Here is a 13299-nt window from a genome sequence, read left to right as displayed (position 1 = left end):
TTTTTCATATAAAAGACATCACTATAATTTCCCATCTGCAACTATAGCCAAAAAGTCTTATTACTCCCCATTGCTTTGCTGGAAATACATATTGATTTATTGCCAAAGCAAGAATAAGAGGTGAAAAAGAACTATTGTTTCACATTGTGTCAACCTTTGTCATCTTTTCGTCCCATGACAGAAGGAAATGTCCAGAAATCAGTGACTTGAGTTGGACGTGAACAAAACCTTTAGGAGCTAGCATATGGTCAGAGGCAGGGAGGTATCTCTCCCATGGAAATCATCTTAACCCATGCAAAAAACAAAGTGTAACTAATTCAACTAACCCACAATATTCTCACCAGCCCCTGTCGAACTTGTTGGTTCCTGATCCTTTACCTTCACTATTATGAACACATTATAGACTTTTGGTGCCTTACATCTCATCCTCTGGATCTATCTCTGATTTCAGCTTTTGCTGGGGGAACAGTTACATGTCCTCTGAAGACATTCCACGCTTCTTGTGTGCATTCCTTGTGTCTCTTTGTTATTCTGTCTCAGGGCCTGTTCCTAGTCTCTGTGAAATTCTCAACCCAGCATAAACACTGCCTGGAAGTTCTTCAGCGTCCATACCACTGGGGGAAACCCTCAACCTATGGGGATAGAAACTACCACATAAAATTCCTAGTCTCCATCCATTAGTCAGACAATTCTGGGAAACAGTCTGTTAGTTCTCAGAGATCCGCTAGCTCTCATTGCCTACAGCAGCAATCTCAATAGCATTATCATTTCCTCTTTCCCTGACTCGCTTTTCATGTTCTATTACACTTGCTTCCAGGAATCATCTCCTAAATAAATGACCTGCACTAAGGTCCTCGTTTTAGTCACTGCTTTTAGGAAAACCCATCTAAACAGGTACCTTTGTCTGGTATTAATGTCATTTCATCATGCACCAAGTAAGAGACTCCAATGTCTTATGTAAACTACTCATTGCTAATTATACTCTACTACCTTGGCTCTGTACATCACTGAGTTTTGTTCTGCCGTACCCTGAATTATACTCACTGTAAAAGAGGAATTATTATGAGATAGGACTAGAAGTGTAGGTAGGGACAAAATGTGAAAGGACTAGAATGTTATGTTAAGCAATTTTCTTTATATGTTCTGACATATTCATACGGGATTGTTTTCATTAAATTGTACAGTCATATATACCTACATGTAATACCAAAGTAGCCTCTATCTTATTTCTTTCCATATTATTTTCCTGCCCAGTGGCACAATGCATTCCTTTCAATCGGGTGATATACAAAAAGTTTAAAGAAGAGTCCAATATGCCAATATAGAAATAGAAGCCAAAGCACTAAAATCTGAAGTTAGTGGGAGGCCAATAGGAATTACAAGTACATATTTTCAATAAATACTTGTTTGTGGCCAGGCATGAAAGATGTTAGAACAAAACCAAACTGAGGTGCTTTTCATCTTTTCTCACTATAGTTTAATAAAAGGCTTTGAGACATCAATTTTTCTATTTCCTACTGATGTAAGTGGTTTGGGATCTCAAAATAATATATATCTCTACAATTGAAGCCCAAAGTGAAAGCCCTGTGTGAGAAGTCTAAAAAAGCCCCACCACGGCCACCAAATAAAGGAACAGAAAGAATGAAATTGTGAGGGGAAGGGGAATGGAAAATGGAGAAAGTGTTTCAGAAGCAAATCATCCTCAGGGAAACAGAAAAACACATTTAGACTAGAATATTTTAAATCAAAATATTGTATTAAATTTTTAATAAATTAACAGTATTTAAATTTTAGTAAATATTTTAAATTAAAAGCCACTTTAATTTAAATCAAATAGCAAAATGTGATCTTTTAAAGCTTGTCTAACAGGAATTAAATCAACTAATAATTATTTCACTGTGTATGTCCTATGTAAATTTAGTGAAACTTCTCTCTTGTGGATACATAACGTTATTTGATGATGAGGATGATGACCAGGAGGTATAAAAGCCTACATATTTTTTTCTGAGTGGTGAACTGGTACTATGCAACATAGAGGAGAGATGGACCTAGCAATTCAGAAACTCAGCAACTCAAGAATTAATCAAATTTTTGTTTTGTCTGTTTTTACCAAAATCCCATTTGACATACTTCATCTTTACTTTGGCATTTATGAAATAAAAGACATTTTTTCTTAATATACACAAATAAAAATTTTAGCCTGCTTTTAATGAAAACAAATATATTTTTTACTATGTATAATTAAATAGAAATAAGATATATTTGTTGCTTAAATATTTTTAATAAAGTAAAGGATGTTTAAAAAGTCTCCCTCCCTTTATTGAGAGAGTTACAATAGGTATACAGTTTTCAAACGAATGATGGAAAAGGAGGCTAAAGAAAGAAGAAAATTTAATTTTAAAAAAGCATTTAAAACAAATAATAAAGAAAATAATATGTGATGGTAAAATCAGTGTCTTAGGCACTGGGAGGTTCTGAAAGTGAATAGGCCATAATCCCTAGCCCATGGTGTAGTGACTACACATATGGGCTGGGGTTGGATGGACCTGGGCTAGAACTGTGTCTCTACCACTTAGCTGGGTGATGTTTGCTATGTTAACTCATTTTGGGGAACAGAGATAACAATACCATGGCATTATTTATTGTTTCAGAAATAAAAATCAATAATGAAATGAATATACTTGGTAGAGAGCTTTGCAAAGCATTTAGTAAATGAGAGATGTTGTCATAACTATCATTATAAGGACTTAAAGTGCAGTGGGAAGAAAACTCATTATAAAAGAAAAAAATACAAGAATATAACCATTGCTGTAATAGAAGTGCACATGCTGTAAGTGTTCCAGGAAGAAAAAGATCCATTCCAGCTGGTGAAAACAGCAAAGGTTTCATGGAAGCAATAGCATTTACGGTACTCTGGAATGTAGTTGCTTATGAGTTGGGTGTGTGTGTAAATAGAGTTAGTAGAGAAGGCTTCAAGCTGTACAAGTCATAGCTACAAAGAAGCAAGTGTATTTGAGCGGGAGGTGACGCAAATTCTGGTAAGTAACAAGTAGACTCTTTTGTCAGAAAACAGGTTAATGTGGGCCTGGCGCAGTGGCTCACACCTGTAATCCCATCACTTTGGGAGGCCGAGACGGGCAGATCACGAGGTCAGGAGTTTGAGACCGGCCTGGCCAACACAGTGAAAACCCGTCTCTACTAAAAACACACAAAAAAAGTAGCAGGGTATGATGGTATGCACCTGTAATCCAGGTACTCGGGAGGCTGAGGCAGGAGAATTGCCTGAACCTGGGAGGTGGAGGTTGCAATGAGCCGAGATCACACCACTGCACTCCAGCCTGGGTGGTACAGTGAGACTCTGTCTCAAAAAAAAAAAAAAAAAAAAAAAAAGAGAGAGAGAAAAGAAAACAGGTTAATGTGTTGGTGTGATGAGGAGGTGACAACACTGAGAAGGAGAGCTGAAGGAAAAGGAACATTAAGAATAATGGGGATTAAGTCAGGGCCAAATCACAGAGAACCTAGAACACCATGCCAAGAACGTTTGTCTTTGTTCTCTAGTAAAACAGGCAAGAAAGTCACAGAGGAAGAAGGTTGAAACAAATAAATACTTTCACCTTCTACAACATTCCATCTTGATGTCTTGATGTCCTCAAATCTACAATTTGCTTCCTCTCAGATATTTCTAAGCAATCTCCGTCATTCCTCATGGAAGAAGTCCAATCACCCTCTGAACTGAAGCTGAAATGTTTCTGCATTACTGATAGAAAGGCCACAGTACATGCACACGTATGTTTATTGCGGCACTACTCACAATAGCAAAGACTTGGAACCAACCCAAATGTCCATCAATGACAGACTGGATTAAGCAAATGTAGCACATATACACCATGGAATACTATGCAGCCATAAAAAAGGGTGAGTTCATGTCCTTTGTAGGGACATGGATGCAGCTGGAAACCATCATTCTCAGCAAACTATCACAAGAACAGAAAACCAAACACTGCATATTCTCACTCATAGGTGGGAATTGAACAATGAGAACACTTGGACACGGGAAGGGGAATATCACACACTGGGTCCTGTAGTGGGGTGGGAGAAGGGGGGAGGGATAGCTTTAGGAGATATACCTAATATAAATGACAAGTTAATGGGTGCAGCACACCAACATGGCACATGTATACATATGTAACAAACCTGCACGTTGTGCCCATGTACCCTAGAACATAAAGTATAATCAAAAAGAAAAAGAAAGGCCATGGTTAAGAAAGGGGATAAGGATGAATGGGCAGGAAGATGGGCTCTGCTTATTTTTTACTAAAAAAGTTTTAAAAAGATAAAACCAGTTCTAAAGCAAACAATGAACATTAAATACTCCAAAGAAAAACATTTTAAGGGCAGTGCTTTCTCTTTCCTGTGAGAAGAACTATATGTGAGATGCTTACAACAACTATTGGATAAACTCCTCAAGAATAAGAAGTGGAGATAACTTATGTTGCTGTTTTAATTAACTGTGATTTCTACCAAAAATGTAAACATCAGGATGAAAAATAAAGTACTAGGGGGAGGGTAAGTGAGGATAACGAGAAAGAATCATAGCAACCAACTTCATCAAAATGGAAGATCATGGGGTGTTACATCAAAGATAGTTTCTAACAATTCCATCCATTGCTGTACACACATATCACTTCTCCTACAACAGATAGAGCTTCTGCCTTCTCCTATTGAACTAGGACAGGGTTTTCAACTGTTTTTGTCTTGCGGATTATGGAGGAAATAGCATTTTCTGGCTTTGGAGCTAAGGCACTAAGAATGCTTGTCAGCTTCCATCTCCCTTTTCTTGGCAGCTTGAAACAGCACGTAAGAGATCTAGGCTACCTTGCTAGAGATTGAAGCCACATGGAGGGACCCTAAAACATTAGGCACTCTATGGAGAGAGGGAACAGGAAATAGCACTGAGGTTCCAAACATCAAGTCCCAAATCCAACCACAGTTGCCATTTGACTGCCACTACATGGAAAACCACAAGTGAAAACAGTACAGAAAATGGCCCTGCTGACACCCAGCCAACCCAAGGCATCATGAGATGCAAATATGGTTGCTATTGTTTGTGGTGGTTTGTTAAACACTGATAGAAAATAGAAACAATGGAGATGTTAACCTGTGAAACCACACAGAGTGTTAATACCTTCAGAGCACAGCAGTTTTCTACAAGATGGGAGTATCTCCTTACTATGAAGAACAGTATTAGTAATCCCCATTGCTATTTCTATATCTCACTGATGGTAGTGAGGTGGAAACACAAGTAGGATTGCAAGATAAAATACAAGATGCTCAGTTACATTTGAATTTCAGATGAACAACTTTTTAAATATAAGTATGTACCATACAATATTTGGGACATAATTATACTAAACCATGTTTGTTGTTCATCTGAAATTCAAATTTAACTGGGTGCCTTGTGCTTTTATTTGCTAAATCTGGTAATTCCACACACAAGTAATTGCCTTTTCTTGATTTTATTTAGAAAAATAATAATTCTAAAACCTTTGGAAGTATAAATGTAGATTAGCTCTTTATGCATAATGTTGTTGAAGGCAATATAGAGGGAAAAGACACGAACGAGAGACACAATCATTGAGAGCTCATAGAAACAACTTTTCTGAGTCCTAGGTGAAGCAGATGGGGTAGAAATCCTTAAGACGATGGAGAATAGAGATCATTCCACAAAACTGGAGGATGGCTCTGAGGATATAAATTTCTGAGTCCTGGTACAGGTTCTGACTCAGTGCCCCATCCTCTTAGGCAGGTCACCTCACCACACTGGCTTGCTTTCTCATTTGCATTGTAAGACAGGTTGTGCTAAGTTCCTTCTGACTCTTACATTCCATGATTACAAGTGTTAATGGTAGAAATAGAACTCACATTAAGGACATAAAGTTGAGAAACTGAGATTTTCGCAGACTTGAACATTATGTTTTTATGCAGCTATTATTAACTGGTTGGAGATCCCTATTTATTCTATTTCCAAATCTATTTCCAAATTAAAAGACTGCTCAGCCATTTTACTAAATCTTGTCATTAAGTTACAATAATATATTGCATTAAGAGCTCATAGTTGAAAAGCTTTTTGTCCCTTTTGATGGGTTAATGATGACCAAGTTAAAGTTGCGCATGAGAAAGAACTCTGGCTATTGAACAGAGGAAAGGAATGAAGAGCAAATGTCTTTGAAAATAGCTAAGTCTTCCTATTTCTGGAAAAATGTTTAATTTGTGGCATAATACTAAACTTCTAAATTGTTTAATGAAATTCTTTCTAATCCCATGTTCCTGGTTATCTAAGGTTAAAAAGAAGCCTTAACTTTTACAAAAACTAATTTTTGAAGTATCCCGAAAAGAAAAATTGAAGGAGGAATGGGAAGGGTCTCTGAATTACTTACTAGTCAAACATTTGGATTTAAGCATTTGGATGATGAACTCTGATGTAACAGAATCAATTTATCAACTTTCCCTAAAACCTTGCCATGGGTCAGGCACTTACATGCATTTTATTGATTCCTCACAGCCCTATTGCATATTATTAATTTCCTTTTATAGGTTCAGAGAAGCTCAGAGAGCTGAAATTTGTGCCCGAGATCTTATAACCGATGAGGACAGAACCAGAATTTGAACATAATTCTGTCTGATAAGGCACACATTCTTTCTTCTACTTTATGTTTGCCACAAAAATGTTTGAGGTATGAATATATAAATGTGAAAAGTATATATTTATTCTTCTTTTCCTGTTCTAAATTAATTTGAAAGGAACAAAACAAATAAATATGTCTACAATGAATAACAGTTTCGTTTAGCCCCCATGTTTCTGACTCCGTATCTCTCTCTTCCCTCACCTGTCTGCGAAGGTCTCTTGTCTTCTTACACATGTTGTCTAAAGCAATATTCAGGGTATTACTCCTTTCTTTTTTTCCAGCCTGCAAAGAAGAAAACAATGACATCAGCAATGGTATCAATTAATCTTTATCACTTAGCAATTTGCTTTCTAAATTTCCTGAAAATAACAGCTTGAAATTCAAGAATAGGTTTCAAAACTGCTATATTATATATGATTCATGAGCATTTCACTTAAGACTAAGTAGAATGGTGATTAAAGTTCACATTATTTTCATCTTTAAGCTTCTGTAATATTTCCGATACAGAGTTAGGTGGTATTCAGTGTGACAGTAAGCAGAGCATTATCTTCATGAAACTCTGTTCTTCATTTTTAACAAGTCAAATCTTAAATCACTAAGCATGCAATTAGCTTAAAAGCATTAGATGCCCAATTTGTCAACTTCTGTGGGAGTTTCTGAAGTCATTCCTATGGTGTATTGTGTAAGTTATGCAGAGCCGTACTGGAGTTTTGCTAAACATTAAATAAAATATGCAGTGCAAATTCATACAACTTGCAAAAGTTGACCACAATTTTAGCTGACAATATTCCAAGAACAAATTGTTTTAAGTAAGAACTGGACGCTGTTTTTGGCTCTTTAAGATAATTTGTGCAACACCTTTTTATTCTTTGAGCAGAACAGCTCTCTGTTATATCCTTAACCTAAATCTTTAGGCTATTAAGCACATAGAGAGTCACCTTGGTTGGTATTTTCTACATATTATTTTCGTGCAAGACAACTGGATTAAATCTAATCATACTTTTTGCCATGATATCTCACATAAAAGAGATTGGAAAAAATCATTATGTGATTCACCTCTAGGAAAATTGCTGCTATTTAAATTAATAAACTGAAAAGGGCTCTTGAGAGGAGACCTTGAAAATCAGGAAGGCAAGTTTAAGCAGCTGATAACTGAAGGGGTTTACAGCACGAACCCAGTGAAAAACGACACTGAGGCCAAGTATAAAACACGAGGCAGCATGTCTAACACTTTCCCCAATGACTAAACTCATATGTAAACCCATACTCTCCAGTGGACTCTGTAACAAGAAATTCAAAAACTTTCTATACTCTGTCCTAACCTATTTTTTTTACGTATGTACTGCTATATATTCTCCTTTACAGTAGGAATACTCCTATACTTTTCTGTCTCTTCTCCCCAGTTCTTACATGCAATGTACCTTTGATTTCAGACAGCATCTTCTAAAACAACACCTACTGAAGTCCTATCTCTTCCTCACTGGTTTCCACAAGGAGTTCTTCCAACAACCCTGCTCAAAAGTAAACTCTCACTTTTCCTTTTTCCAACAGAATTTTGAGCATTTTTCAATATAATCATTTTATTTATGTGCATAACCCTTATGATACTGTTAGAATTTTGATATTACAAAATATATCTTAAATTTTTTCTATTCCTGATAGTAACTTACATAGGACTTACTGAATAGAGTTGACTAGTTTATAAATGAACAATTTAATTCAAAACACAACATAGTTTGATTAGAGGCCTACTATTTTCCAGGAAGGTGTCATTCTAGGGACCCTGGAGGAGATTTTAGCATTTAGCCCTCAAGGCACAGCTAACGTTCTCTGTGAGCTGAGGTTGCTGGTATCTACCTCAACCTCAAGTCAACCTATATTTTCCCAGCAGCAGTGCTATTGATATTTAACGTGTGAAAAATATTGAGATCATTCTATACATTGCAAGATATCTGGCATTCATGGACCCAGGTCTGCTAAATTCAATATCAAATCTGATGCACTTTGACAGCCAAAAACTGGCACCATATATGTCCAGCTGCTTCCTATAGGGAGACACAGTAGAAGGCCACTAAGGCTTTATCATGTTTTAGTTTCTTATAAAGAAAGTGTGGAATGTGTACACAATGGAAACTGTGTCTAGTGAAGAGAGAAGGAAGAAAAGGGAATCAGGAGAGATTTGGTTAGGTTATTTCTATGAACATTAATAACATTCTGGATATCAGAGCAATGGCAGTGATTACACAGATGAAAGTTGTGGCTACCTTCACAACTCCTACCCAGCATTCTCTATGCTGGCAGTGGAGAATTATGGAGAGTTAACTCATGACTATATGGGATAATGACATAAACAGATACACAATGAGCTCTCAGACAGTTTCTAATTTTACCTAAAGAACCCAGCCCTTATTCTGTAGTTTCATGCAGTGTTTGCTCTGGGCTGTATCGCTTTCTACTTCATGAAAGCAGAGATAATAAAAAGGAGGCAGAACTGGGACAGACAAAGAGACCTCCTACACACACACACACACACACACACACATACACACACACACACACACACCGTATCAGGAATAATATGGGAGACTCCTGTTGTGTTGGCTGTAAAAACCCGCTAGTTTCTGTGGTGTGATTCATCAGAACAACTAAAAGATGTCAGCCTTCTCAGAGCTAGCAGCAGAAGCATACCAAACTTTAAATAAAGGATGACAGGAGGTGACAGCACAAAGGGATTCAAGAAGGACTATAAAAATTATTCCCTAATTTCTAACCAGAGCTTAACCCTAGTTTAAAATGTTTCACTGGGTCAAAGACATTTCATTGTCTAGGTAATAATAAACAGTCCCTACCATGAAGGAAGTTTAAAGGTCTCCCTTCTTGCTTTTTTCTCCCTCCATGCCCTATGCTCAACCACAATCACCTTTCTTCTTTTTCACCTCCGGCTTTTTATTGGATCCTTGCTCAATTTATCTAGATTTATTTGGCTTCACTCAAGCCACTTTTGCTTCTTTATTCCTTTTGCATAGCATAAAAATAAATAAGGCAAGGAGAAATAGCCCCATCCTGCTTAAAGGCCCTCATTCCTTCTTTTTTCAAAGCCTTAACAAATCATCAAGCAATGAGCTAGGACTAAAGGTGAATTCTGTGTTCTGAGGCAAGAGATGGAAAGGGCAGGATATTAAAACACAACTGCAGATAACAGTCAGAACCTGCCTATATCCCAAGTGCTCAGAAAAGAGACTGCTCCTTACAGAAATCCTTGACAGAAGCCATCATTAAGTCAGCAAATCCCTGCTAATGGAAAAGGGACCACTTACAGTGGAGTGTCAGGCAGATAGACACTGAGAAAACATGGCACAGGTCAGCACTGAATGGGGAAAGTGGTCACATTCTTCATCTGTAAACAAACTGCCGAGATTAAAGAAGCTGTTGTCAGAGGTTTCATGACCCAAGGTGGAGATCAGGGTATACATGGCAGGGCTTCTAGGCCACAAGTTAGGGCCACTGTAGCTGCAAACTGGGGAAGATTATAAGGTCCTCAGCTTGTTGATATATCAAATGATAGTATAGCAACTCCCCTCTTGCACATAAAATGTTAGTGAAGACTGAAGCCTGAGGGGTGGAGCAAGATGGCCAAATAGGAACAGCTCCAGTCTCCAACTCCCAGCGCGAGTGACACAGAAGACCTGTGATTTCTGCATTTTCAACTGAGGTACTGGGTTCATCTCACTAGGGAGTGCCGGATAATCAGTGCTGGTCAGCTGCTGCAGCCCGACCAGCAAGAGCTGAAGCAGGGCGAGGCATTGCCTCACCTGGGAAGCACAAGGGGAAAGGGAATCCCTTTTCCTAGCCAGGGGAACTGAGACACACAACACCTGGAAAATCGGGTAACTCCCACCCCAATACTGCGCTTTAAGCAAACAGGCACACCAGGAGATTATATCCCACACCTGGCCAGGAGGGTCCCACACCCACGGAGCCTCCCTGATTGCTAGCACAGCAGTCTGTGATCTCGCGGCAAGGCAGCAGCAAGGCTGGGGGAGGGGCGCCCGCCATTGCTGAGGCTTAAGTAGGTAAACAAAGCCGTTGGAAAGCTCGAACTGGGTGGAGCTCACAGCAGCTCAAGGAAACCTGCCTGTCTCTGTAGACTCCACCTCTGGGGACGGGGCACAGTAAACAACAACAAAAGCAGCAGAAACCTCTGCAGATGCAAATGACTCTGTCTGACAGCTTTGAAGAGAGCAGTGGATCTCCCAACACGGAGGTTGAGATCTGAGAAGGGACGGACTGCCTGCTCAAGTGGGTCCCTGACCCCTGAGTAGCCTAACTGGGAGACATCCCCCACTAGGGGCAGTCTGACACCCCACACCTCACAGGGTGGAGTACACCCCTGAGAGGAAGCTTCCAAAGCAAGAATCAGACAGGTACACTCACTGTACAGCAATATTCTATCTTCTGCAGCCTCTGCTGCTGACACCCAGGCAAACAGGGTCTGGAGTGGACCTCAAGCAATCTCCAACAGACCTACAGCGTGAGGGTCCTGACTGTTAGAAAGAAAACTATCAAACAGGAAGGACACCTACACCAAAACCCCATCAGTACATCACCATCATCATCAAAGACCAGAGGCAGATAAAACCACAAAGATGGGGAAAAAGCAGGGCAGAAAAGCTGGAAATTCAAAAAATAAGACCGCATCTCCCCCGGCAAAGGAGCGCAGCTCATCGCCAGCAACGGATCAAAGCTTGACGGAGAATGACTTTGACGAGATGAGAGAAGAAGGCTTCAGTCTATCAAACTTCTCAGAGCTAAAGGAGGAATTACTTACCCAGCACAAAGAAACTAAAAATCTTGAAAAAAAAGTGGAAGAATTGATGGCTAGAGTAATTAATGCAGAGAAGGTCATAAACGAAATGAAAGAGATGAAAACCATGACACGAGAAATACATGACAAATGCACAAGCCTCAGTAACCGACTCAATCAACTGGAAGAAATAGTATCAGCGATTGAGGATCAAATGAATGAAATGAAGTGAGAAGAGAAACCAAAAGAAAAAAGAAGAAAAAGAAACGAACAAAGCCTGCAAGAAGTATGGGATTATGTAAAAAGACCAAATCTACGTCTGATTGGGGTGCCTGAAATTGAGGGGGAAAATGGAACCAAGTTGGAAAATACTCTTCAGGATATCATCCAGGAGAACTTCCCCAACCTAGTAGGGCAGGCCAACATTCAAATCCAGGAAATACAGAGAACGCCACAAAGATACTCCTCAAGAAGAGCAACTCCAAGACACATAATTGCCAGCTTCACCAAAGTTGAAATGAAGGAAAAACTCTTAAGGGCAGCCAGAGAGAAAGGTCGGGTTACCCACAAAGGGAAGCCCATCAGACTAAGAGCAGATCTCTCGGCAGAAACTCTCCAAGCCAGAAGAGAGTGGGGGCCAATATTCAACATTCTTAAAGAAAAGAATTTTAAACCCAGAATTTCATATCCAGCCAAACTAAGTTTCATAAGTGAAGGTGAAATAAAATCCTTTACAGATAAGCAAATGCTTAGAGATTTTGTCACCACTAGGTCTGCCTTACAGGAGACCCTGAAGGAAGCACTAAACATGGAAAGGAACAACCGGTTCCAGCCATTGCAAAAACATGCCAAAATGTAAAGACCATCAAGGATAGGAAGAAACTGCATCAACTAACGAGCACAATAACCAGTTAATATCATAATGGCAGGATCAAGTTCACACATAACAATATTAACCTTAAATGTAAATGGACTAAATGTTCCAATTAAAAGACACAGACTGGCAAACTGGATAAAGAGTCAAGACCCATCAGTCTGCTGTATTCAGGAGACCCATCTCACATGCAGAGACATACATAGGCTCAAAATAAAGGGATGGAGGAAGATTTACCAAGCAAATGGAGAACAAAAAAAAGCAGGGGTTGCAATACTAGTCTCTGATAAAACAGACTTTAAACCATCAAAGATCAAAAGAGACAAAGAAGGCCATTACATAATGGTAAAGGGATCAATTCAACAGGAAGAGCTAACTATCCTAAATATATATGCACCCAATACAGGAGCACCCAGATTCATAAAGCAAGTCCTTAGAGACTTACAAAGAGACTTAGACTCCCATACAATAATAATGGGAGACTTCAACACTCCACTGTCAACATTAGACAGATCAACGAGACAGAAAGTTAACAAGGATATCCAGGAATTGAACTCATCTCTGCAGCAAGCAGACCTAATAGACATCTATAGAACTCTCCACCCCAAATCAACAGAATATACATTCTTCTCAGCACCACATCGGACTTATTCCAAAATTGACCACATAATTGGAGGTAAAGCACTCCTCAGCACATGGAAAAGAATAGAAAATGTAACAAACTGTCTCTCAGACCACAGTGCAATCGAACTAGAACTCAGGACTAAGAAACTCAATCAAAATCGCTCAACTACATGGAAACTGAACAACCTGCTCCTGAATGACTACTGGGTACATGACGAAATGAAGGCAGAAATAAAGATGTTCTTTCAAACCAATGAGAACAAAGATACAACATACCAGAATCTCTGGGACACATTTAAAGCAGTGTGTAG

The 13299-nt window shown here is 38.9% G+C and overlaps 1 protein-coding gene across 3 annotated transcripts in view; it reads right to left on the bottom strand.

Moving 5' to 3' along the window:
• The window catches only part of CTNNA3 (catenin alpha 3), a 1764647-nt gene that overhangs the window by 822301 nt on the left and 929047 nt on the right, over positions 1-13299 (bottom strand). For all 3 annotated transcript variants that reach the window (XM_065521050.2, XM_005565734.5, XM_065521052.2), the window contains one exon: positions 6888-6968. In XM_065521050.2, coding sequence (XP_065377122.1) covers positions 6888-6968 — 81 coding nt within the window. The remainder of the gene's footprint in view (positions 1-6887; positions 6969-13299) is intronic.

This window comes from Macaca fascicularis, chromosome 9 (genome assembly GCF_037993035.2).
Source record: "Macaca fascicularis isolate 582-1 chromosome 9, T2T-MFA8v1.1".
Classification (NCBI taxonomy): Eukaryota; Metazoa; Chordata; class Mammalia; order Primates; family Cercopithecidae; genus Macaca; species Macaca fascicularis.
The sequence above is the reverse complement of the archived record's forward strand: the minus strand, read 5'-3'. Positions and strand labels throughout refer to the sequence as shown.